Below are 25,854 nucleotides of genomic sequence, written 5' to 3'. Positions count from 1 at the left end.
GGAGCACCACTGTCTGCGTATCAAGATCCTGGGCGACTGTTACTACTGCGTGTCCGGCCTGCCTGAGCCCAGACACGACCACGCCCACTGCTGCGTGGAGATGGGCCTCAGCATGATCAAGACCATCAGGTACCCTCTGTCCCGCCAGCGTCCAGATGTTAGTGTGACGCTGTGACTCGTGCTGTGACTCGTGCTGTGACAGAACAGCTGGACTGAGGGTGTGTGAGCAGAACACAAATACATGAACCAATAAGGATTATAAATATAATTATAATATTTAGCTGTTGAAGTTGAGCCAGAGACAAACGCAGGCGTGCCAGAGACTGAACACACACCACAGGAAATAACACACACTGTTCAAAGTAATAAACCTCGTTAAACAGGATGATAGGATTATAAGTAAACAAACTGACTGCTAAAATGTTGTAAAATGCAAAATAAGCAACTCATCAATTATCCTAAAAACATCCACGCCTGTACGGGGGCCGACCTCTGACCTCTGACCACTGTTGAAGACGTCTCTCGGCAGAATCAAGCAGACTCCTCTGAACCTGTCAGAACCTATCAGAACCTATCAGAACCTCCCAGCACGCCTTTGGCCTCACACACACTGATACCAAGCATGAAATGAGTCCAGCAGACAGGAAATGGGGGCGTGACCGATTTTTTATTCTGTTCGGACAATTATGTAGCGTGAAATGAGAAACAAATGTATTAAGGAGTGTGACAGTCGGCTGAGAATGTTCCGGCGTCCTCGCGGCGCTGATAGGCGTGGAAAGTATTGTGTTTGTTTCTTGGTGAATTTGTGAACGCAGTGTCGCTGAGTTACGAGTGTGTGTCGTCCTGCCAAAGGTCAATTTCATGGATATTAATCAACTGAATGAATACAGACGACTGAGTGATGCAAAGTAAAGACACAATTAAATCCCAACATGCCACACACAGATGCACCTGCAGCACAATGACAGGGATACTGTTATTTTATTTTATTTTATTTCATTTTATTTTACTCTATTTTACTCATTTAATTTTTTTTACTTTTTTTATTTATTTTATTTTATTTTATTTAATATCTTACATCATTTATTATTTTATAAGATTATTTTCTGTACATTGAGTAATTTATTATTTATATCTTTATTATTTATTAATATTTATGTCTTTATTGTCTGTATTTCTTGTTTTCATAGTTTTAGTTGAGCTAACTTTAAATACTTGACTATCTTGAGTTGTCCATATCCATCCGTTTGCGGCTCCCTGTCCTTCTGTGTGGTCTGACCTCTGACCTCTGACCTCGTCTCTTGCAGGTATGTACGATCTCGTACAAAGCATGACATCGACATGCGTATCGGGATCCACTCAGGCTCGGTGCTGTGCGGCGTCCTGGGCCTCAGGAAGTGGCAGTTTGACGTCTGGTCCTGGGACGTGGACATCGCCAACAAGCTGGAGTCCGGAGGAATCCCGGGGTAACGAAGACGCTCCTGAGACTTCCTGACACCTTCACGTCCCGCATCCCAGCATCAAGTATAACTCTTCTTCTTCTCCTCCGTTAAAGGCGGATCCACATCTCCAAAGCTGCTCTGGACTGCTTGAACAGCGACTACGAGGTGGAGGAAGGCCACGGGAAAGACCGCAACGACTTCCTGCGCCGCCACAACATCGAGACGTACCTCATCAAGCAGCCGGAGGAGAGTCTGCTGACGCTGCCCGAGGACATCATGAAGGAGGCGGCGAGCTCGGCCGACCGCAGGACGAGCAGCGCCACCTTCAACGAGGCCTCCTGGAGCCCCGAGCTGCCCTTCGACAACATCGTGGGCAAGCAGAACGTAAGTGTCTCCTCTGCTCCTAACACAGACCTAGTAATGTTGCTCGCACTGCAAAAGGCGTCCATCTTAACAATGGCGTTAATCTGTCAGTGCGAGGGGCAAATCGGCCCCCGTTAGCCACAGCCCCGCCCCTAAAAGCTCAAACAAGGGGCCAGTTAGTGTGACTGGATGAGCGATGTGACACAGCTGACACACGTTACATCTCAGAGGAGAGGAGGAGGAGTGGACTTCTCTGTAGAAGCTCTTAAGGTTTCTTCCTCTGAGGTCACTAAGAGCTCTAATCTGATGTCTATCAAAGGTCACAGCTCACACAGCACAAAGGTCACAACCAGAGAAGAGATTCATCTGTAGAGCTCACACTGAAACCTGCTCACATAAACATCTGATCAGAGGCCAAAGAGTAAAGACACTAAACACTTCACAAACTCTGCTTAAAGGAGTCTCTCTCTCTCTCTCTCTCTCTCTCTCTCTCTCTCTCTCTCTCTCTCTCTCTCTCTCTCTCTCTCTCTCTCTCTCTCTCTCTCTCTCTCTCTCTCTCTCTCTCTCTCTCTCTCTCTCTCTCTCTCTCTCTCTCTCTCTCTCTCTCTCTCTCTCTCTCTCTCTCTCTCTCTCTCTCCTGGGTTAAGTGGCTTGTTAAGGAGGACTTGTTCTTTTGCAGTGCATGACATCTTCTCAATTGTCTGGCTTGTTTGTCGGATGCGTTGTCTTTTTGTTTGCCTTGAATGCGGTGAGAGTGTGTTACCATGGCAACGCATGGCTGCGTGTCAGCGGGGATGAGCCGTCTGCTACATTTCACCTTCGTCTCCCTTCACTCCTTCTCCATCTGTGTGTGTTTCCGCCTCAGCGACGCCGCACAAACTTCCTGTTGGCAGTTTGGGATTTTGGTCAAGAAAGAAACTTAGACTATCGACTTTGGCAATCAGAGTTTCCTAACAAACACGTCGCCTCATTCAGAAGCGTTCTTCCACCGCTGCTCTTTGTTTCTTCTCTGTGACATCATCGTGTGCCACAGCTTCATCTGATCAGTGAGGAGCTGCAACTGTGGTCGGTCGCAATCTACAGCCAGCCGACAGAAATCAGCTGCTAATGAACAGGAAGAGGAAGTGACTGAGATCTTTACTTTCTTCTTTAAGTCAACCTGTGAACTTTTAATGATCTCCATGAGCCGAGTTTCCTTTGTGAATGTGTCAGAATCAGGCCAGGGAGACTTACACACACACACACACACACACACACACACACACACACACACACACACACACACACACACACACACACACACACACACACACACACACCTACCTCTGAATCTGGTCCTCACACACTCCAAATGCTAATAAGTCTGAATGTTCCGTGCGGCTGAGAGGAAATCTGGAAGCTAATGGAGGAAATAATGTCAGTGACTGAGAGAAAATGAGCGATCTCCAACAGAAGACCTTCCTCACCTCTCGTTCTCTTTAGCGAGTGTGACGTAAACAAATGGATAGATAGATTTTCTAACCTCACCGCTGGAGTCTACATAAGCTGGACTCTCAGTGGAACAGACTTCTGAGCGTCCTGATCTACTCGTCTCACGTACGCCCCCCTCAGGCTGACAGACGTATTTACTAACAACCATGAAGAAAAGCTGCCAGGGACGTTAATCTGAGTGTGGACACAATCCTGCAGGATGTTTACCTTCACTGATGGAGTCAATAAGCACAGACGCAGTGAGGGAAGAACCATCAGCTGCTGCCAGCTTCAACAGGAAGTAGTTTGGTCGATTCAGGACTCAAAGGCATCAAAGTGAGTCGCACAGTTTAATACAAAACTTAAAGGGTTCAACAGATGAATGGAACAAACAGACGCAGACACCAAAACAAGTCTACAAGCTGGAGAACGCAGGGACGAGGCGGCAAACAGGAAGGACACAAAGCACACACACACACTGGCACAGAAGTCACCAAGCGTGAACACAACGGAGCAAGAACAAGACCAAGAGACACAAAGTACAAACACACTGCAGAGTAATGCCCCCAAACAAATGAGCTGAAGGGAGCAGAGACCCTGTGAGGACACAGAGACACAGAACTCTAGAGAACAACAGCACTCAAAGAAAGTCATCAACCATAAACAGACAACGACTCAACCGCTGGAGGAGATGAAGGGTGAGGAACACGCAGCGTCCAGCAGGGGAGGAGGCTGGAGGACAAAGGAGAACATGAACAACCAGGACAACTGGACGGAGCATGAAGCTTCAAATGGCAGAGAGGCCGGACGCAGACAGAGACGCCCTCTGAGGGGACGAGCCGGCATCTGAGGACGGACGGGAGACACGGTGTAAAGGGAGGAAGGTGACGAGATGATGAAGAACAGCTGGAGGCAACAGAACAGAAGAGACCAAACCAGACCGGGGAGGAAACAGCGACACCAAGTGACCAGAGAGGAGAAGACAGGCTGTCTGTCCACGTGACCCAGGAGACACACATACTGTACATGCCCAAGGTCAAAGGTCAAGCTCAGATTGGAGGTCCTTCTGAAGCGATCGCTGCTTTGAATCAATTATGCAGGAAACAAATGAGTGAGTCTTTGGGTGAAATGAATCCTATTGAATATAACAGGAAGTGTGTGTGCTGCTGTTTCCTGTGATCCGTCTGAGATCCGTGCGTCTGTAGATCTGAACCATCAGAGCAACACCAGCTGCATTATGCAGCGGGAGATGAGCTCCTGGAAAACAAGCGATCACATGACAGTGACTGATCAGACGAGGCTGATGAGCTCCACGCTCGCTGCCCTCCGCCTCACGCCTGATGGCTTCCTGTACCTGCTCCATCCTGTCCCTTCACTCCCTGTCACCTGCTGTGCGAGCGAGTGAGAGCTGCATGACTCCCTCTGAGCCTGAGTCCCGTCTCCTCCTCCTCTACCTCCTCCTCCTCCTCCTTCACTGAACCTAACTGTGTGTAACGTCTCTTTTCTTTTCTCCTCTCTTTGTTTGTAACCTGACTGAAGCAAAGGGGGACGAGCAGGTTCATTCTGTCTGCATGTGCTTTCCCTCTAGACTCTGGCTGCCCTAACCAGAAATTCCATAAATCTGCTTCCAAACCATCTCGCACAAGCTTTGCATGCCCGCTCCGGTCCCGGGGAAATTAACGAGCGAATAGCGAGCGCCATCGACTTACGGAGTGGCGCTAAGTTGAGGAGAGAGCGTATGAAGCCTTTCTCTCTGATGTGTAAAGACTCCAGCCTGGAACAGAAGGTAGCTGGGGGCTCAGACAGACTCTGCTCTGGTTTCTCTTCTTCCTCTCTCTTCTCCCTCCTCATATTGATTCTTCGACAGAAGTTTCCAGAAGCTGAACAGTGACAGGTTCCTTCTCCCCATCATGAGTAAGCTAGAAGGACGAGCGGCACTTTGATTCCAAGCAGCTCATTTATTCTACAGGCGCATGAGTCACTTTGACGTCAACAAAGTAAAGAGAGTCTGGAGCCTGGTAGGTCTCAGAGGGGCGGAGCTTTGAGCCACTGGTTCATAGTTTGGACCCTGAAATGACAAAACCCTCTATTTAAATCATTTAGAGCCTAAAATGATGCAAGAATCTACTAGAGTTCATTCATCCAACCCTAGAATCTAAACATGTTTACACTGTTTGGATTGGATTCTGTCAGAGATCTAAGTTCACAGCCATTACATAGAGCTAGAGGAGGTAGAGCCAATGACCTGGGGAACATCTGGAGAGAGAGCACAGACAGAGAGAGAGAGCATAAGAACAAAGTGAACAGAAGTGACATCATCTAAATGTTGTTAATGAAGTACAGAGGGTTGATGATGTCCAGGGTCTGAACCTCTGAACTGCTGCTTCCTGTGATTCTTACCTGGCTCTGGTGTTTTCACTCAGTGTGCCCATGTGTCATGAAGGCGTCCCAGCAGATTGTCAGCTGTCTGAGACCAGCTGAGACCACATGTTGATGTTCCCCTTCAGTTTACTCATGACTGAGCCTCCGTTGACCCTTGACCCTTTGACCCTTATGTGGAAAAAGTTGACATGTTCAACTTTTTTTCTTTGAGCTTTATCTGTTGCTTTCCGTCCTCTTTCCTGTTTTGTTTTATGTATCTGATGACCCATGACCTTTGAGTTGGCCTCCGTACCAGCTGCTTCCTCCGCTCAACCTCTTGGCCTGTAGATGGCGCCGTTCCTGATGTAGCGTTCCTTAGTGTCAAATTCATTCAGTTTCTGGCCTCCAGACAGGAAATTGTAAATATGAATGATCTTGATATGAATGTACTCTCGTTGTCGCTCGCACTCTGGAGAACTTCCTGTCAGGAACGACGCCCTCTAGAGGCCAAGAGGGGTTCGCTGTCCCGACATAGCTGTGCTTCCCTTTGAGTCTTCACTCTGCCCCTTTTAGTTGACCTCTGACCTTCTGGCGTAGCTGTGCAGTGAGTCTCCTTCCTCTCCGTCTGAGCTTCACTGTGTTGCTCTCTGCTTTCTGTCTACAAAAACAAAACAATCACCTCCCCCTCTTTCTTCTTCTTCTTCTTCTTCTTCTTCTTCTTCTTCTTCTTCTTCAGTACACCCAGATGAGGGACGAAGTGTTCAAATCCAACCTGGTGTGCGCCTTCATCGTGCTCATCTTCATCACCACGATTCAAAGCCTTCTTCCCTCCACCAGGTAAGAGCAGAAAGAAAGCTAGGATACAAGCTAAGCAGGTTTGTTCTCAGGTTCTGTTCTTCTGTCCAACACAATGTTCTGCATATTCAAACAAACATCCCAGCATGCACCTGGCAGAGGAGGAGCTGAGTGTGTGCTGGGATGCTTCCATGTCCGTGTGCGACCCAAACACCGGCGCGTCTGTGCTCGCCTGGTTTTTTTGCAGGATGGTTACTATGGTGATCCAGTTCTCCATCCTCATCCTCCTCCATTCCTGCCTGGTCCTAGTGACCACGGCCGAGGACTACAAGTGTTTGCCTCTAGTCCTCCGCAAAGCCTGCTGCTGGATCAACGAGACGTACGCCGCACGCAACGTCATCATCTTCATCTCCATACTCATCAACTTCCTGGCGGCCATGATCAACATCGTGAGTAAAGGACGACGCACACACGAACACACCAGGCTGAAGGGAAGCAGACGTTAGAGCCTAAACCCTCATGTTTCCTAGGTTGTTACACTTGAACTCCACATTCCGGGGTCGCACCAATCAAACCCCGACACATCCCGGCGGAGGGGGGGGGGGGGGGGGTGCTGATTGATGAGACTCGGTCTGACACCGTGACACTCTGATGCTTTCTCACGTTTCATTAAACATGTTTCTGCTAATGAGCTGCTCAGGAACATCACAGTCTGATGAAGAATGCTGCAGGATGGATTACAGCCTCATAACAACAATAACAACCCCCCCTTCCTCTTCCTCCTTCATCCCCTTCTTCCTCTCACAGCTCTGGTGCGATTTCGACAAGTCCAGCACCTTCCGGAACCAGACGTACAACGAGTCGACCTCCATCCCGGACATCTGCTTCTACCCAGAGGTACCGACCCAACCGGCGCTCGCTCGCTCGCCGTCCATCTGCCGCGCTCGCCTCGCTCTCGCACCGCCGCGGCAAAGCCATGAATTAAACACAGTCGACATGTGCTGGTGCCCGGGGGGGTGTGTGTGTGTGTGTGTGTGTGTGTGGACTGATGAAGCTATCAGACCTCCAGCGCCTGAACGTCTCTCAGGTTATTGTGCTCTCATAACGCGGCGCTGATGGATGGCTTCAATAAGGAAACGAGCTGCAGATGAGTCACATGATGCTGCTTCACCGCTACCTCAGGGTCAATATGCATGCTTCTCTCACACACACGCAAGCAGCAGACCTCCCAAGGTCACACAGACGCAGACACACACACACACACACACGGCTGCAACAAAAAGCATAAGGTAAGATTAATTCATTTGAAGGCTTCAGACGCACGTTGAGCGTCTGCCGTGTTCCTGGTCCTTTTTCCACATTCTACTCTCTCTACTTCACATTAGATTACCCATGCCTCTCTAGGTCAAAGGTCACAGGATAACGCAGGGCGGTCTGACAGCAGACAGCTCTGTAGCTCCCCTAGTGGAGCCTCTGTAAACGTACTGAGTCACCTTCAGCTCCGTTCCTCTCTTCTTCCCTCCCAGCAGGCTTGTGTTGTCATGTGTGTTGTGGCCTTGGCGACCCATTAACCACCCCCCCCCTCTTCCCTCCGCAGTACTTCGTGTTCACGGGCGTGTTGGCCATGGTGACGTGTGCCGTGTTCCTGCGGCTGAACTCGGTGCTGAAGCTGGCCGTGCTGCTGGTGATGATCGCCGTCTACTCGCTGCTGACCGAGGCCTTCTACACCTCGCTGTTCGTCCGCTACGACACCGTCCACCACAACACAGAGTGAGAGACCCTCGCCCCGCAAACGCACCCCTGAACCCCTGAACCCCTGAACCCCTGAACCCCTGAACCCCTGAACCCCGCTCTTGGTTTACTATGGAAGAGGAGAGGCCACTTCCTTTATCTGCGTCTTTGTTTGTTTATTAAAGCGCCCCTCGCCCTTGACCCTTGACCAGGTCTGGTCCAGGATCAGGTCCGGTCCAGGATCAGGTCTGGTCCAGGATCAGGTCTGGTCCAGGTCCAGTGTCAGGTCCAGGACCAGGTCTGGTCCAGGATCAGGTCTGGTCCAGGTCCAGTGTCAGCTCCAGGACCAGGTCCGGTCCAGGATCAGGTTTCCCCTCATATTCCTTCTTTTTCTAGCTCCATCATATTTGTTTATATTTACACTGCTACAGTCTCTAGAAAGCATTTCCCCGTTGGCGTGGTGACAGCCAGAGCGACTGGATCAGATGCAGACTCTGTTGCTGGTGCTGCTCTGCCTCTTGAGGAGGGAATCACCTTTGACCTTTGCATCTGGATGAGAGCTGCAGGAGAAACAGCCTGGGAGGCGTCTGCAGTGATAGTGCGTCGACCTTTACAGCGCCGGCGCTGAAACTAAAGCCGGCAGCCGTTTCTCCTGCAGCGACGTTTGTACCTGAACGCCACAGCAGCTGATTGAGGCAGATTGATTTCTTTAAAGCCCCGGAGGGAGGCGGAGAAAAGGTCGCCGTGAACCGAGCGGGACGCCACAGGAAGCACAATTTCTGCTGCTCAAACTCTTGACATTTAAAACACACACACACACACACACACACACACACACACACACACATACATGAAATGATAGACTTCATCTTCTGTCTGAGTCGTCTCCTCTGTCATTGTGAATTATTATACTGTAGCTTTGAATCTGTCTGAGTGTCTCAAACATTAGTCTCACTGTCTCCCTGTCTCCCTGTCTCCCTGTCTCACTGTCTCCCTGTCTCCCTGTCTCCCTGTCTCACCGTCTCCTCCCTTCCTCTCTGTTTGTTCTTGCAGCAACTTCCTGGGCACCAAAGAGACGTCTCTGCTCCTCATGGCCATGTTCCTGCTCGCTGTGTTCTATCACGGGCAGCAGGTGAGATCATGTTTCCCCTCAGAGCTGAAGCAGATCCATGATATAGAGAGTATGGATGGATTGATTGATGGATTGATTGATCAAACAGGGAGAGATGAAGCAGCTTCTGTCCCTTCAGGTGAACTGGTCCTGTCTCTCAGGCTCTCCTTCTCTTGCTGCCTCCCCTCTTGTTGTTCTGCAGCACTCATCAGCCTTTACAGCACAAAGCCACCATGACACCTCCATGTGTAACTTCCTGTTACAGACTGTAAACTGAACCTCAGGCCGGACCGAACGACCCGAGCTCACACGCTACATGACCTTTTTGTTTCCTCACATTCAGAGTAAACTGCTTCTCGCCGCGGAGCTTTCATGCTCTCGCTATGGAAACCTTTGATGGCGCAGTTCAGACGCGGCGGCAGCAGCGGCGGCGCTCGCAGACGGCGTAATTGAGGATCCTTTGTAGCTCTGTGAAAGTAGAAAGCAGCTCGGCATTTTAAAGTCGTATTGATTTTCCTCCTGGGTCAGTGCGGCGGAGACAATGAGAGCTTGCAGTAACATCACCTGAACTCCCCCGATCCTCCGCCATGTTTGGTGCTGGAGGAGGGGAAGAGGAGAAGAGACATCCTGAGCTGAGAAGAAGAAGATGAGAGATCCAACATCATTCAGCTTGGTGTGATGTGACTGTGTGTGTGTGTGTGTGTGTGTGTGTGTGTGTGTGTGTGCGCGCGCGTGTGTGTGTCCTCAGGTCAGCGTGTCGTGGGCGTGTCACTCACTTTCCTCACTCACATCATGAAACTAAACTCTTCTTCTTCCACTCAGCAGAGACAAACAGTTAGACTCTCTCGTCACATCACAGGCGTTTGATGTTCTTCTTCGTGTGTTTTGGCGGCTGCAGCTGGAGTACACGGCCCGGCTGGACTTCCTGTGGCGCGTCCAGGCCAAAGAGGAGATCAACGAGATGAAGGAGCTGCGAGAGCACAACGAGAACATGCTGAGGAACATCCTGCCCAGCCACGTGGCCCGACACTTCCTGGAGAAGGACCGAGACAACGAGGTCAGACAACAACACACACACACACACACACACACAACACATCTGACCTCTGACCTCACACACACACACACAGTTACTGCATGATGCTGATTACACTGCGCCGGGCGTCTCCTCTCTCCTCCTCCAGCCTGCGTTGCTTCTTTTAGCAGCGTGTGTTTGATTTGATTTTAATAACAGCTTGTCAGTCAGGAGGTAAAGAACAAACTGTTTTGTTTCTCCCGTCGCCCACGGTGACTCAGAGAGGCTTTTTGTTTTATCCTCGGTGCCGTTTTCATTTCTGTTTGCTCTGCAGTTTGTTTGAAGCCTGAAGTCGCAGCTCTGAACGGGAGCTGACTCAGCACTCCAGTGATGAGTTCAGGAGCCGATACGTGTCTGATTTGTCCCGTCTCAGGCCTCGCTCGTCCCTGCTCTCACTCTCTCACTCTCACTGGCTCAGTGTGATCAGGCGTTTGCTCTCCTCCCTCCCTTCCTTCCTTCCTTCCTTCCTTCCTTCCTTCCTTCCCTCGACTCCTCTGAGACGATGCACTGCTCCTCCTCCTCCTCCTCCAGGTGTCAGATTGGATCAATGCCCGTCACCGAAACATGAAAGCTTCCTAATCTGAGGCTGAGTCACTCTGTAAGCAGTTATCAGCAGTTAGGGTGATTAAGATGAGGTAGCTCCAACATTCATCGTCAGCGCTGCAGTAATAAGATTGGACAGAAAGGCGACACAGTGAATGTTAAATCACAGCCATTAAAGGAAAAAGGCAACAAACGGAGAGGAGACGGCCGCTCTTCTTCACCTGCAGGCTGGCGTGACGCTGACAGAGTGCCGGCTCAGCACACGGCAGAGTCAAACCGCCTTATTGTCCTCGTGTGTCCCCATCCGCCGCCTTCATTATTGACTCCTTCAATCGTCTGAACAAAAGGCGGCCGGCCCGTGAATTATGAATGCGAGCGGAGCCGATATCCTTCTGCTCCCGAGCCGGCTCCTAATTAAAGAAGGACGCGATTAAAAATGCATCCATTAGGAAAGGTTGGGTCCTAATCGCTTGTTTCATTATTAATCAGGCTGTTTATTGTTGTGTGACTGAGATGCTGTGGGTTCTTAATGTTCTCCTGAGGCCCAGAGAAGATCCATGAGCTCTGGATCCATCGAGACGCCACAAAGCTCAATGTCATTCATGTCAAAGTCACGTCTTTCTTTTTGAGGTGTTTCTAATTGAAGCTTCTGTGCGGAGCAGCTTAGACAGAGCCAGCAGGGTTCAGCGTCCTGCTCAAGGGCACTTCAGCAGCGTGTTCTAGTCGCTGGCGAGCTCACGAGCACATTTCCTCCTGTGAGCCTGAGGGAGACGACAAAATGCAATTACAGACATCACAGGTGTAAACAAAGAAGAGTCTGGTCTTAATACAGCACGCAGAGGAACCAGACGGACTACAGACGGACTACAGACGGACTACAGACGGACTACAGACGGACAGGCTGTACATGCAGTCTGATGTCAGAGTCAATTGGCACAACATTGTTCCAGTTTCTGTATTTTCACTCTCAAATGACACCTTATCTTTTTTTCACACTCGTGTGCTTGAATGACCCTGAAACTAAAGGAGCAAAGGAAATGGCGGTCAGCTCAGAACTTTTCAGTCATGTCATCAGTATGTTTCTACTCTTAAGTCAGAGGCATAGTTTTTAATATGATTCTATTGATATGAAGTGTGTAATGACGTAATTGTCATCTTAACTGCTCCTGACGCCTCAGCAGCCTTTCATCCACTGTGGGTCAACACTGCCCCCCAGTGGCGGAGCGTGTTTACTGCATGTGTAACCTCACCTGCAGAGCATTCAATGTGAACCGACCAATAAATAATGTAAACAATAGCACTAATGTTTACACTGCTGCTGTAATAACAATAATAACAATAATAACAATAATAACATTAATAATAATAATGAAAGCTCCTTGTGTCCTGTTGGCGTCACTCACAGAATGAACTCTCTGTGTGTGTGTGTGTGTCTGAGCCGAGCTGCTCTGTGCCCACAGGAGCTCTACTCTCAGTCCTACGACGCTGTGGGCGTCATGTTTGCCTCCATCCCGGGCTTCGCCGACTTCTACTCCCAGACAGAGATGAACAACCAGGGAGTGGAATGCCTGAGGCTCCTCAACGAGATCATTGCAGACTTTGACGAGGTGAGACTACAGAGGCACAAACTGGAGATCCACTTTAGGGCCTCCCTCCCTTCCTCTCCCTCCCTCCTTCCCTCTCTCCCTCTCTCATCTCTCATATCTGTCTGTTCCTGTGTTGAAGCTGCTGGGTGAAGATCGTTTCCAGGACATAGAGAAGATCAAGACCATAGGCAGCACCTACATGGCCGTGTCCGGTCTGTCTCCAGAGAAACAGGTGGGACACTGAGGCGTTAGCTCTGATGTGCTTCATCTCCAACATGTAAAGCTGAACCTCTCCTCCTCTCTCTCCTGTGAGTCCTGCAGCAATGTGAGGATAAATGGGGTCACCTGTGTGCGCTGGCCGACTTTGCCATCGCCCTCAACGAGAGCATCCAGGAGATCAACAAGCACTCCTTCAACAACTTTGAGCTGAGGATCGGTAAGACGGCTTCACTCCCTCTCTTCTGTTTGTAGTATTAAGATCAGTCAGTGACTCACGAGAATCCAGAATGGGGCCTTGGCTGGTGCGTGGTTACCATAGTAACGTGGGTCATCTTTGGAGGTTTAGTTTGAAGCCATCTGAGGTCAGGCTCATGTTTTCACCCGTCTGTGGTTCAGCTTCTACAGACTGTAGATCTATAATACACTCACAGATTGACCGTCCTGTGTTTCTGTCAGGCATGGCTCACGGCTCGGTGGTGGCCGGCGTGATCGGCGCCAAGAAGCCCCAGTATGACATCTGGGGTAAGACGGTGAACCTGGCCAGCCGGATGGACAGCACGGGCGTGAGCGGCAAGATCCAGGTCCCAGAGGAGACCTGCCTGATCCTGAAGGAGCGCGGCTTCGCCTGCGAGTACCGCGGCGAGATCTACGTGAAGGGCATCAGCGAACAGGAGGGCAAGATCCGAACGCACTTCCTGCTGGGCCGGGTGCAGCCTAACCCGCTCATCATGCAGCCCAGGAAGATCACGGGCCAGTACTCGCTGGCGGCGGTGGTTCTGGGCCTGGTGCAGTCGCTGAACCGGCAGAAGCAGAAGCAGATCCTCAACGAGAACAACAACTCCGGCATCATGAAGGGCCACCATCACTACAACAGGAGGACGTTGTTGGCGCCCGGGTGCTCGGAGACGGGAGGGGGGCATCACGCCGAAGCGGCCGATAAGACCGAGCTGTCCTGAGGAGCAGAGCCCAGTCTCAGATCCACACGGGGCAGACGGAGCCGGTCCAGAGCCAACAACAACAACCGCCGGTCCAGTTCAAACGTTTAGACTGAGGGTCGGTGAGCTTCTATCACACTCCGACTGTGTGGTGACGGGATGAGAGCCCAACACTTCAGGAAGTCCACACTCCTTCTGACTGTAGTTCAGAGCCAAGGAACAGCACTTCCACCGGAGAGACTCTCGCTCCTGAACTACTGTCGGGTGACTTCTTCCTGCATTTGCGTCCTCTGCCCGCTGTACAGATCCTGATGATAGGAGGGTGGACGGGTCGGGAGCCCAGAGCAGAAAGACAATCTCTGTCCCACTCCACACACTTTTACCAACAATGCTGGAGGGATTTGATCCCAGTTTCATAGAAGTCCTTTTCTTGGCTGCCCCCCCTCCCCCAACCCCCACCCCCCTCTAAAATAATAATAATCAAGCCCTCCCCAGCTGATATGATGTCATGACCACAAACCTAACGGGTCCTGAGTGAAGAGGAGAGAGAGTGGGCCGGGCGCTGAGCTGAACTGGCACCGCTCCAGTGAAGTGAATGTGGTCGATATGCAACAACAACAACAACAAAAGGGAATTATGTCGCCACGGAAACCATGACGACTCAGAGGTTATCAATCAGTCACTACCTAAGCTGCACTTCCTGAGGACAAACTTTAGTTTCCATCTCTTCTTCTGGCTCCAAGCTTCAGGGCCTTCAGGTCGTCTGAGCCTGGACTCCATCACTGACGGAGTCTTTAGGTTGAAGCTGCATCATTCTGGAGAGGTGTGGCGTCGGCTTGGACCTGCAGAGACGCCGTCAGCGATGGAGTTCAGATGCAGACGACCTGCAGATCAGGACATTGTGGCTCTGATGCCAGCTAACCTGCTGTGTTGGAGTCAGAGACGTCTCTGGAGTCTCAGTCTGCAGCTGCTCTCACACACTGAGCTGAGTCTGAACCTGCAGCTTCAACCTTCCTCAGCTTCTCTGTCCATATTCAAACAGGAAGTCTCCACATGTTATCTGAGTGTCAGGCCAGAGTCGCTCCTCAAGCTTCTGTAACACTCAAACAAATCCCGGGAATTTCACAGGCGACCCGGCCGCTGCACAAGTGCTCGTCACCACGGTTACACAGTGAGGTCATCGTGAAGCTGAAGTCATGAATGAAGAGGAGGAAGCTACGGGGAAAAGTGGTAATCATAAAAAATAAATATTTGTCATTAAAAACAAACCAACTTTAGACGTGAGAGCGTGAAGGTGCAGCTTCATCTCAATCAGGACTCAGCTGCTTCATCCTCAGCTGCTTCATCCTCAGCTGCTTCATCCTCAGCTTCAGAGGACAAACCTTCATCACCACATGAGGTTCATCATCGTGTTCATCTCACCGCCCTGGAGCTGACACACCTACACCGGCGCCCCCTGCTGTCTGAGCGAGACATGCGACGTTCTTATTATGGCGTGGCGTTGCTCTACAGCGCCCCCTGTGGTTAAACCTCATATTGATAAATGATTCTTGTCCGAGCGTCCTTCAGCCACCGTGAGGCTTCATAGCATTTGTGTTGTTGAGCTTTATGTCCCGTAGAATACAGAGATATGAGATATGGTCTCTCTGAGGACGGGACGGGACTTCAGCTCTCTTTTCTTCGTTCACCCCGGTTCCTTCTTTGCTATGCAAGTTAGCCAGTTAGCCAGCGTGTCCTCTGAAAGAAGAAGCGTCTCTCTGGCTCCCCCATGAGGTCTCACTCCAGCAGGAAGATCATCTCTGCCTCGCAAACAACGTGTGCAGGACTGAAACTCAGCCCTGTGCAGGTGAAGGAGGACGAGAAGCAGGTGGAGGAGGAGGTGCGGGGGCGACGGTCGCTTCCTGCTGCATCCTCTCTCACCTGTCCCTCGCCCGCTCAGCTGATCCCCTCGGACTGTCCCAGAGTTCCTCCCATCGTGTCCACTTCCTGTTTTTATGTGACCAAACTCATCCACGTCCTGCTCTGACCCCGCCTGGTGTCCACGTTTCTTTTTTGTATTTCTTTTATATATGAGAACACAATAAAAGGGGTCTACTTTTTATATAAACTGTCTGTGTGTCTGTCTGTTCACGCTGAATTGAGAAGAATCATAACAAAAAACTTTCACACTGTAACTAACTCATCTTCACAGCTTCAGGAGATAGTTAGTTTAGTGGAATCTTGCGTTGCGATGATGTGAAGATGAAGGAAGGAAGGATCTCTGCTGACACTGTCTTTGCTTGTATAATAGGGTTTTATTATACAAAGTACAGCATCATAACAAGCACCATGGAACGCTTGTGAGAGACTCTGCAGTCCGAATGAGTCGCTCCCGAACTCTGACTTTCAGACGTATTTATACAGTTGATTCTCACTCAAGAAAAGACCCGTTCAGTGGATATTGACAAACCACCTGGGACCCCTGTAAACACTACATGACCATCCTGAGGGGGTCACAGTTCATTTTGTAATGGCCTTTATTTGGTATGTAAATGTTTTATCTTTACTCTTGACGTGAATATATATATTTAGACTGTTAACTATATTTGAAGCCCAGGGCTTAAACCGTTGACCTTCTGTGCTATTTACATCACTTGTCCGGTTTAGACTGGCCTGAGGTCCACTTCTCCTTTGTCCATTGTCAGAATGAATGTACGTTCTTATCGAGATGCTAGATCACAGCAAAATACACCACATTAGTACTGCAACATGCACAAAAATAACAATGTTTATATCCTTATACACTCCAAAACAATAGAATCCCTGAGACCCAACAAATGCAATCGTAGCAAAGTCTCTGTTGTCTTCCGTCTCCGGGGCTCGTCCCTCCTTTCAAACACACGCGGCCATTAAACAACACAAGAGAGTCAAAGATTTAAACTCTACCGCTGAATCTCCAAACGAGCTGGTTGACTCTGTGACTTTGTGGCTCCTTCGTCTCTGATCACCCTCAGGCTCACCTGCTGTCACCCGCAGCTGCCATACTCAGCTCGGCCGCTAGATGGTGCTCGTTACAGCCACAGGAGGGACAGCGCTTTGCTGACAGCGGGATAAATGCAGGCCGTCAACAAAACCTGTCCGGGATCGATTCAGTCAATGTGTTACGTTTTATTAAGTATCGATTCGTCATCTGAGGGGCGGATTTGTTACGGAATCGATTATTTTCTCATCCTCCGCCAATATTAGAACTTGCAGTCCCAACCCGGCACAGCAGGGGGCGGCAATGAGCCTTTGAGTTGAATGTCAAACGCCTGGAATAAACAAAGACATCGAGGAAGAAGCCGAAGCCGAAGAAGAAGAAGAGGTTTGTTTACATATCCACCTGGCTCTGCTCCGTTCGGTCTGCGCTCCTCGGTAACGGCATCATGTCTCCGGCCGCCGGCCTCCATGTGCAGCTCGCCTCCATCATGGAGGTTCTGGCCAACGCGGCCGTGGCGGAGATCTGCGAGCTGGTGGACAGCGGCTACGCGGCGCTGCAGCTGGAGGCCGCGAAGAGCCGGAAGGAGAACGAGCTGCTGCGGAGGAAGCTGCGGCTCATGGAGCTTCGAGCGGCCCGGGCGAGCGCGCTGAGGGCTCTGCTGCCCGGACACCGGCAGGCCGCCGAGCCGGGGAGGAGCGCGACACCCAGAGGTGACGGAGCCGCCACAGGACACGAGCCCGAGCCGTGTATGTGTCAGGAGGTTGCTGGTTCGATTCCGCGTCTGTTGTCTGTCTTTATTAGGGTTTATCTGATAGATTAGATCAGAACCTGAGCAGAACGAGGCAGTGACAGACGTGTGTGTCGTAAACACATTTAAATTAGCTCATTATGATGTAACTCATCTAATCTAAGTTACTAAAGATGAGCTCTTCATCCTCATCCTCCTCTTCGTCTTCATCCTCCTCTTCTCTTCTCCAGGTGTAGTTCTGCTGTCCAGCTCGTCCGCCCAGGAGACGCCGCGTCGTGAGGACACAGAGGCGTCATCAAGCAAAGCAGAGGTCAGTGGAGATTCAGGAAGCAGCAGTTAGATGAAGTCACTTCCTACAGACAGGAAGTAGAACATGTGAACATGTACACCTCTCTCTCTCCTGACAGTCGGCTCTCGTCTCTCCATCCGCGCTCACAGCCACAGTGATCAAGGTGGAAGATGATGAAGACTCCTGGGTGAAGCCTGAGCCGGACCGTGAGTGCAGTCTGGGCTTTTATTGTGAAAGGCAACCTGGAACGACAACAAACGTCTTCACAGCCGCAGGCATCAGGACAGAGGGAGGAAGATGATGATGTTCTGCTCTTCTCCAGCAGGTTTCTCCCCTCACTTCGACAGCCAGCTGGAGGATTCCAGGACGGGGAGAGAAGCTCCGCCCCTGCGTCCCAAACAGGAAGTAGCAGAGCAGAACACTGGGACGCCGTCTTCCTCGTGGCTGAGTGTGGACGTCTCCACCTGCACGTCCGTCCACAAAGACCTGCCCGAGTGGACCGGACACGACCGGGCCACGCACCGCGGCCTTGGCAGTACCCAGAATCCTTTGCGTGAGGATCCCAGCTGCTCTCACTTGTTGAACAGCGACGTGAACGTTTCAGCCCCGGCCAGCAGCAGCAGCACGTTTCCATATGAAGTCACGCCGGCTTCAGTGGATCAGCAGCCTGCGGTTCTTCAGGAGGAGCCACAGGTCCAGCAGAGGAAGAACACAGCAGGGGGCTGGAGGTATTCTTCACTTTACTGATTCATCCATCCTGACGCCTCCTGCAGGTGTTTCTCCTCTCTCACTTTCAGTTTGTTTGTGTTTGACCCCTGAACTGTGACCTCTTGTATGTGATGTCATGGTCTGACTGTTCCAGGCCTCTGGACGGCGTCAGCAGGACAGACAGGCAGCGCAGAGAGGACGGCGGGGGGAAGTCCTTCGTCTGCACCTTCTGCGGGAAGACGCTGTCCTACATGAAGAACCTGAGGGTCCACCTGAGGGTCCACACGGGAGAGAAACCCTTCAGCTGCGCTCTGTGCAGCAAGCGCTTCTCCGACGCCAGCAACCTCAAACGCCACCAGAGAGTCCACACGGGCGAGAAGCGCTACGGTTGCGTCCACTGCGGGAGACGCTTCGCCCAGTCCGGCTCCCTGAAGATCCACATGAGCATCCACACCGACCGCAAGCAGTTCAGATGTTCACACTGCGGGAAGACGTTCATCTCCGCCGCTCACCTGCAGCGCCACGCCGCCGTACACTGCACAGAGAAACGGGGCGCTCCCACGTGACAGAGACAGGCAGGCAGACAGGTGGACATTTGTGTGTGTGTGCAGCGCCTGAACATCAGACGTGAACACAGAGACAGAAGCCCTGAAACGCTTTGACTTCAGCGTGATGCGTTCAGGGTCTGGATTTTGAATAAAGCTTCAGTGTTTGAAAGGAAGTTGTTTTTGCATTCTTATCATAATAAACCGACAGAGCAGCCTCCGTGTTGTTCCTGTATCAGTGATGTAACGTCCTGAGAGCCGCCGTGCAGCTGGAGTGACGACAGGACACACACAGGTTCATGTTTACAGTATTTAATGGAGCACTGAACTCAATCGATTAAAATAAAAACAAGGTAGAAAATACTGTGAAAGTTAAATCTAAACCACAGCACCCTCAGCAGGCAGGAAGGAGAACTACACGTCTCCGTCCCTTTGTGTCCACTTGGCAAACGAGCCGATTGAAACGCAGATTAGCAGCGACATCGCACGATAAAGGATCAGAGTGTTTAACTTGAACAGCTCTCAGACCAATAAACCATCTCGGCCTCGTTTGTCTCTGAAGCATTTAAACACTTTTAAGCTTTAACTTCACAGTGCAGGATTAAATATCAGACGTTAAGAAAACATTTGTTCATGCTGGAGTACAGAAGAGACGACACTAAGTGCTATGAGGGGCTGAGTGTGAGTGAGACCTTACACACACACACACACACTCCTAGCTTCTACACAGGCAGCATAAATACATGTTAGTTCATATTAAATGTGCAGTAAATCTAAAATCACCAGTTTGGATATAAAACTATTTAAGAATCTAAGTTGATCCACGTTTCCCTTTGTAGATTCAGAGGCGATACGGACAGAGAGAGGAAGATCAACCAGCCGGGGCCTCAGGAGAAGGTTTGGGCTAAACTAATGAGAAAACGCCAGAAGTCAAATGGGAACTGTAGAGTTTGTGTCAAACACTGAGGAGGAGCTGCTGTCTCAATGATGACATCATCACATCACATCCTTTAAACGCCGTCACTCCCACCCGCAAATAGCAAACAGGAAGTGAGAGCTCCTCCTCCTCCATCAGGTTGATTTACACCTTTTTCAATTTGCAACTTTCAAACTGCACAGAGGAGAAGTCAACAGAAACCCCGGCTGTTTGGCACTTTGAGTGAATACATCTTGACCTTGAATCTGACCTTTGACCTCCTGACCTTTAAAAGACACACACACACACACACACCTAAACACACACAGAGTTGATGCGTGCTGCCGGTGATGCCGGAGCACAGATCATCTCTTCAGCTTTCAGTCTGGGCGTCTGTCCAGGCTCAAACATGATTGGAGGTTAAATCCCCTTTATAAAGTCTGAACCCTATAAAGGTACGAGCTGCCTTTCTGATGCTTGATCAATACGTCGGACCACGTGGTCTCGTGTTCACCCGACCCTTTTGGCGCCACCTAGAGGCTGAATGTGTCGAGTGATTATTGCTCTGCAGCTCGGTGCTGCCGATCCCTGCTCGGTCCCAAGAAGGCACTTAACCAACACGGGAAGAGTCCCACTACAGAACCTGACAGAGGTCGACCTGAAGCTCCCGTTTACTGACTGACGGTGACCCTGAAGGCATCACCAACCACAGCAATAGTTACCTACATACTCATGTTTGCTGCATCCTGAGAGTGAAATCAGAAAGCAGAGACGTGAGCTGAGGGTCAGGAGCTTCTGGGTCGCTGCTGACGAGGCGTTCATGACTCTTGACTCCTTCACAGCTCTTTGCTTTGGCATCTGAACTACTTTGTCAGGAGCGTTGTGTATGTTGAGCCTGAGATCACATACAAAGTCTCAAAGGGCTCCACAACATCTTCAACTATTTCCCTCTGGATAAATAAACTTCTATCTTATCTTACGTTTCTATTTTTTCCATAAAATACTTTGTAACCATAGTAACACGAAGCCCTGAAGTTGTTTAATTGGAAAGTTTAGATGTGGCAAAATCGCACAAGTTGCTGATTCAAAGTTTGAACTCAACAAAAATGTGCTGACTCATGGCTCAGCCTCTTGTCTGATGAAGAGGGGAGATGATGTCATGAGCTCGACTCACAGTTTGCAGTCTCGTTGATTTTGGAGTAAAACTCTTTCTCATTCAATTTCCTCTTGGAATTTGAAAGTGTGGACCTGAATTTGACCTCTAGAGGCTGAAGTCTAAAGTTTGGTCACATTGGAGCCTAACAAGAGCCAAGATCATCGCCTGACAGAGGAACACCTCCTACAATAATACACTACAGTAACGCTGAGTCACACACACACACACACACACACACACACACACAGTAACAGGAGCGTCGTGTGTTCCAGTCTACATGCAGATAATGAAATGTGAACTGTTCCCCGTCTTCCCTCTTTGTTACTCGTTCCTTGATGTGATATCCTGAGAGGGAGAGGGAGGAGCATTAGAGAGTGACGGCAGAACAGTGAAGAAGAAGAAGAAGAAGAAGAAGAAGGAGCTCTTGTTCTGGGACTCACCTCCGTCTTGGCCTTCCTCCACTCGCCCATCGGCCCCGACCGGCTCAGCACTGAAACACAAAGTCCGGTCAGAACACAGAACTGTTCAGGCTGTTAGATCCAGAAGGTTGAGAGCAGAAGAGGAGGAAGCTCCAGAGTGAACTTACACATGAAGGAGGCGATCAGAGTGAACATGGAGGCTGTGAGCGTCAGGCTCCACATCAGAGACCTGCAGGGAGAGGGGGAGGAGCTTAGAGCACACGGTGACCAGGCACTGTAAACAAACCCTCCACCCTTAAAGAAGAGCTCAATCAAACTCTACCTGGAGTACAGAGCAGCGAAGATGAAGACGGTTAAGGTGAAGAGGAGGAGGGCCTTCATCGTGGTTAACCCTGCAAACACACAAACACACTGTAGTCAACAACATAGAGGAGGAAGAGGAGGAGGAGGAGGAGGGGTGACATCACCTCCCCCACCCACACCTGTGTGATAACCTGATGTGAAGCAGACGATGGGATGCAGCTCACCTGTGGGCTCAGCAGAGGCTGGAGGACAGCAGCCATTGGTGGAAAAGGCTGAGAGGGGCGGGACTTCAGAGAGACCTCCCAGTGATTGGGTGAAGCTCTCCTGTGACTGACAGGTCTCTGACCAAATCTCCTCCTGGATGAGCATCTGAGGGGGCGGAGCCACTTTGTCTGGAGGGGGAGGGGCCTCAGTGTGGTCTGAGAGGAAAACAAAGGCGAGATGAAGATGAGAGGAAGACAAGAGGAGACGAGTGTCCTGTGTCAACCAATCTCTTCCTGTCTGAAGCAGTAACATCATCATCATCATCCTCAGCTGAACGCACCGTATGTGAAGCTGCAGCTGTTCTCCAGCTCTGTGCTCTGTGTGAGTCCAGACCAGTACGGCTCGTCCACCAGGGTCCAGGCCCCCCGGCTGGTCCTGGCCTCCGGGTGGCCCTGATCCTGGTCCTGGTCCTGGGTCGCCCTGAAAACGCCTCTGAAGACTTTCTCGTCCAACCAGGACTGGCAGCTCTCTGTGACGTCGCTCAGCAGGCCGACCAGAGCGTTACGAGGTCGCCGACGACGACGGAAGACCCTGAACATGGAAAACAACAAACTGACTTCTGACACGTTTGAATTCTGATTCTTGTTATTGTTTAATTCTATGTTAGTATAAATAATAAGTAACTAATGAGCCCCACTCGTGTGTGTAACGTGACGTTACACACATGCTGCTGCTCTGTACAGAGCTGTAACAGAGCAGCTCCGAGGTTCTGACTCGTCTCTAGCTTCTCTATCAGGCCGCTCAGATCTTCACGCTCGCCTACACTTCCTGCGTCTATAACATCCACTTGGCTCAGCTGATCACCGGCTGATGACACATCTGAGCAGCTGATCAATGTTCTTCCTGTTCTTCTCTTCAGGCGTCGTCATGGCGTCTGATCCGTGGACTTCGGGGCAGTTTGACCGTTTGTCAGTTACACAACAGAACAAAGAAGCTCTTGTTGATGAGGGACCGGCTGAAAAAAAACACGAGGGTCTCCTAGCAACCATGAAGGATGACATCAGACGCTGGCTGGAGAACACAGCAGATGTCAGACGTGAGGCCGGCTCTGATTGGGCGCACACAGCGACCTCGTCCCTGAGTCTCACCTGACCAGGTTCTCCTTGTAGGACACGTTGGTCTTGCAGGGCGAGAGCGAGACGTTCCCGTCGTGGTCCAGGGAGAAGCTGTCCTCCGTCACGTCGTAGTATCCGTTGGTGAGGAGGCGCGGCGAGCGGCGGCAGCAGCAGGGGGCGCCGTCCAACGAGGAAGAGGAGTAACAGACGTAAGAGGAGTCGGGAGAGAGGAGGGAGTGGCCGAGGCTGAAGGAGACAAGGAGCTTTATTAGTCCACTTAGATGTGATATGATGTTTACATAAGGTCAGAGGTCGGAGACAATGTCAACGAAACACACACACACACACACACACGCCCGCATACACACACGTTTGCCAATCTCCAGCCTCATATTCATAGACGCCGTATTAACGCCTCACCTCTGACACGAGCCATCAGATGCCGACTCTCTGCTTTTGATTGGAGAACCTGCACAACAATTAAACATCAAGTAAACACACACATAAACACACACACATAAACACACACACATAAACACTGGAGTCACACTCTGGACATTTGGAGACATTTAACCACTCTGAGACACGGATCAGGACCAGTATGATCTTGAGGGTCCAAACATGGAGACAAACTGAAACCTGCTGGACCTCCTGGAGAGATAACAGCTCCATCAATCAATCAATCAATCATCCTCAGTCAAACATGTCTTAGTCTTCATAAGTGTTAGAGATGCTGACGTACTTGTAACAGCTCCGGAGAAAAACGAGGCCATGTTAGTGAGCAGCCGAGCCTCAGCTGGACCTGAGGGAGGAACACACACACACACACAGACACAGACACACACACACACACACACAGACACACACACAAAGGAAGAGGTCAGAAACGATCACATATGAGCACAAAAACAACTAACAACTGTAAATGGAACTTTTCCCTCTGAGATCTCAACCCACGACCGCCGCCCTCGCCGACGGTATCCAACTTTGCTGAACTTGAACGCGTCGCGAGTGAGCGTGTTTACCGGGAGGCTCCGGTCTCTGTCCGGTGCGCCGTTTTCAACGAGATCCCGACCCCGAACACTCGCGCTGTGTCCGTGTTTCCGCTTAGTTACTAACTTTACTGCGCGGAAGAAAAGAAGAAGAACAAGAAGAAGAGGAAGAAGAAGCCTGGGAACGAAAACAGAGCAGCCGAGACAGTGACGTCACGCATCCTGTCCCCACTGCCTCTGCTGGGAGGAATCAGCACTCGCACAAGAACACACACTACACACAACAACAACACACAAGAACAAGGACACACACAAAGAGACAACACACACGTTTGTACCAGAATGTTCAGCGGCGATCGAGAGAGACGAGCTGCTTTGTTTGGTTGAGCTTTAGCTCCTCTGTAGCTCCAGACTAAAGGTCCCCGCTGTAACTGTTCTGCCAGATGAGAGTGGGCGCGGCTGCATTACTGCGACCTGATGGTGGCGCTAGAACGGCAACTTTCACATGTTGACAACTTTCGAATCGAAAAAAGCGAGTTTGTGAACTTCCCGGCGTCTCTGAGGCGGCAGAGCAGAGCCGCTCTGTGCTGCTCTGTGCTGCTCTGAGCTCCACTCTCATCTTTGTCCGTTTAGATGTCAAATCTATACATTTACAAACACAAAAGTCTGCATTTTTCATTTTTGTATTCATTTCCTTTGTATCCATTTAACATTTTATTAATTTATTTTATTTTAAATTCTATATTTTTATATGTCATATTATTCTTTTATTTTGAAATTGACTGTAATAATAATAATAATAATAATAATAATAATAATAATAATAATAATAATAATAATGTGGTATTTTTATTGTAATATCGTCTCCATCATCCTTATTTCCCAGCATGCCTTGCTGCTGTCTGCACTCTGTGTTGGAGTTGCTGATGTTGGAGGAAAACGCGTAGCCGGAAGTAGGACAGGACCAAACCATTCCACATCCCCATCCTCCTCATCCTCATCCTCACACTGGACTCTTCTTAAGCGTTTGCGGTGACTTTCTAGTGATTATGAGCACCTTTGATATTCTGATGTGTTTTCATTTGAATGTTAGTCTTTAATATTCAGCTCAAACAATGGGAGTCTGTGCTGGAACTAAACGCTATTTCTGTCTCTGTTATCACTGGAACATTCCTGTCATATTTCACTGATAACACACGCTGCTATGATTCTGTGACTATTCTAGTATTCTACAATATTATTACATCATACTTTGTTCTGTTCTTTAAGTTAACGCTTACATTCAATATCACAATTCACAATGAAGGCTGGTAAACTATTATTTGAAGAGAAATCGACCAAATTAGGATTTTAAAATAAACATTAACAGCTTCTTTGCATTACGTCACGTTTCTTTTGAAGCCCTTTCCCTCAAATGTTTTTTTTCTTACACAAAACTAAAACATTGTTTGTTTTTTCTGTTGCTTTTTAAGTCAATCTCAACCGAATCAACAATGTCGACAAAGAATAAAACGCCACCGGAGCAGCACAGGAACTTACCGGCTGACTTTCCTCCAGTATTGCTGCCGGAAGTAGGAAAACAAATTCCCAGCCGAAAAGCTTAACTTTCTGTCCTCCGCGTTTCAGACGAGTTTGGTTTCATATCAGTCTGCTTGATGTTGTTCATGAAAGCAGACAAAGCGCCGCACACAGCTCCCAGCTGTCACACTGAGCCACTGCATCAGCGGAAACACAAACACTACTTCCTGTCGATACTTTCACAATAAAGGCACCGCGGCTCCTGAATGAGCGATAACCTCAATAACTGAATTCTCTCAACTTTTCCCTTGAAAATTAAATGTTCACGTTTAACGTTAAGGGATAAAGAAT

General features: G+C 49.9%; 4 protein-coding genes across 8 annotated transcripts in view; 3 read left to right on the top strand and 1 right to left on the bottom strand.

The window, feature by feature from the left end:
• adcy8 (adenylate cyclase 8 (brain)) overlaps positions 1-13,652 on the top strand; it is a 31,676-nt gene extending 18,024 nt beyond the window's left edge. Inside the window, exons 5-18 of the mRNA XM_076137574.1 lie at positions 2-129; positions 1,308-1,466; positions 1,556-1,826; positions 4,864-5,061; positions 6,373-6,473; positions 6,679-6,880; positions 7,239-7,328; positions 8,029-8,201; positions 9,216-9,294; positions 10,172-10,330; positions 12,352-12,498; positions 12,617-12,709; positions 12,799-12,913; positions 13,153-13,652. Of these exons, the coding sequence (XP_075993689.1) occupies positions 2-129; positions 1,308-1,466; positions 1,556-1,826; positions 4,864-5,061; positions 6,373-6,473; positions 6,679-6,880; positions 7,239-7,328; positions 8,029-8,201; positions 9,216-9,294; positions 10,172-10,330; positions 12,352-12,498; positions 12,617-12,709; positions 12,799-12,913; positions 13,153-13,652 (2,415 nt within the window). The remainder of the gene's footprint in view (position 1; positions 130-1,307; positions 1,467-1,555; positions 1,827-4,863; positions 5,062-6,372; positions 6,474-6,678; positions 6,881-7,238; positions 7,329-8,028; positions 8,202-9,215; positions 9,295-10,171; positions 10,331-12,351; positions 12,499-12,616; positions 12,710-12,798; positions 12,914-13,152) is intronic.
• Positions 13,653-16,046: 2,394 nt separating this feature from the next.
• Positions 16,047-25,854, top strand: part of slc39a6 (solute carrier family 39 member 6) — an 83,656-nt gene continuing 73,848 nt past the window's right edge. The window contains exon 1 of the mRNA XM_076137575.1: positions 16,047-16,128. The gene's annotated coding sequence lies outside the window, so the exon portion shown is untranslated. The remainder of the gene's footprint in view (positions 16,129-25,854) is intronic.
• LOC142988408 (uncharacterized) lies at positions 16,716-19,100 on the top strand. Of its 3 annotated transcripts, none has more exons than XM_076137582.1 (5): positions 16,716-17,336; positions 17,569-17,648; positions 17,746-17,833; positions 17,950-18,355; positions 18,490-19,100. In XM_076137582.1, the coding sequence occupies exons 1-5, from the start codon at positions 17,036-17,038 to the stop codon at positions 18,899-18,901; spliced, it is 1,287 nt and encodes a 428-aa protein (XP_075993697.1). In that variant the 5' UTR covers positions 16,716-17,035; the 3' UTR covers positions 18,902-19,100. The 3 variants fall into 3 exon arrangements, with proteins under 3 accessions (XP_075993697.1, XP_075993699.1, XP_075993698.1); XM_076137584.1 differs by having other exon boundaries at positions 16,717-17,300; XM_076137583.1 differs by having other exon boundaries at positions 16,717-17,336; positions 17,953-18,355.
• On the bottom strand, positions 19,177-25,708 carry tmem71 (transmembrane protein 71). Of its 3 annotated transcripts, none has more exons than XM_076137587.1 (10): positions 25,525-25,708; positions 23,736-23,795; positions 23,414-23,462; positions 23,027-23,239; positions 22,219-22,469; positions 21,899-22,093; positions 21,694-21,763; positions 21,539-21,600; positions 21,393-21,442; positions 19,177-21,297 (listed from the first exon to the last, which is right to left on the bottom strand). In XM_076137587.1, the coding sequence occupies exons 2-10, from the start codon at positions 23,764-23,766 to the stop codon at positions 21,274-21,276; spliced, it is 945 nt and encodes a 314-aa protein (XP_075993702.1). In that variant the 5' UTR covers positions 23,767-23,795; positions 25,525-25,708; the 3' UTR covers positions 19,177-21,273. The 3 variants fall into 3 exon arrangements, with proteins under 3 accessions (XP_075993702.1, XP_075993704.1, XP_075993703.1); XM_076137589.1 differs by lacking the exon at positions 25,525-25,708 and adding an exon at positions 24,324-24,458; XM_076137588.1 differs by lacking the exon at positions 25,525-25,708 and adding an exon at positions 24,019-24,308.

Source organism: Genypterus blacodes, unplaced genomic scaffold (assembly GCF_046128005.1).
Source record: "Genypterus blacodes isolate CSIRO-AG114 ecotype Tasmania unplaced genomic scaffold, CSIRO-AGI_Gbla_v1 ptg000325l_1, whole genome shotgun sequence".
NCBI lineage: Eukaryota > Metazoa > Chordata > Actinopteri > Ophidiiformes > Ophidiidae > Genypterus > Genypterus blacodes.
The sequence above is the reverse complement of the archived record's forward strand: the minus strand, read 5'-3'. Positions and strand labels throughout refer to the sequence as shown.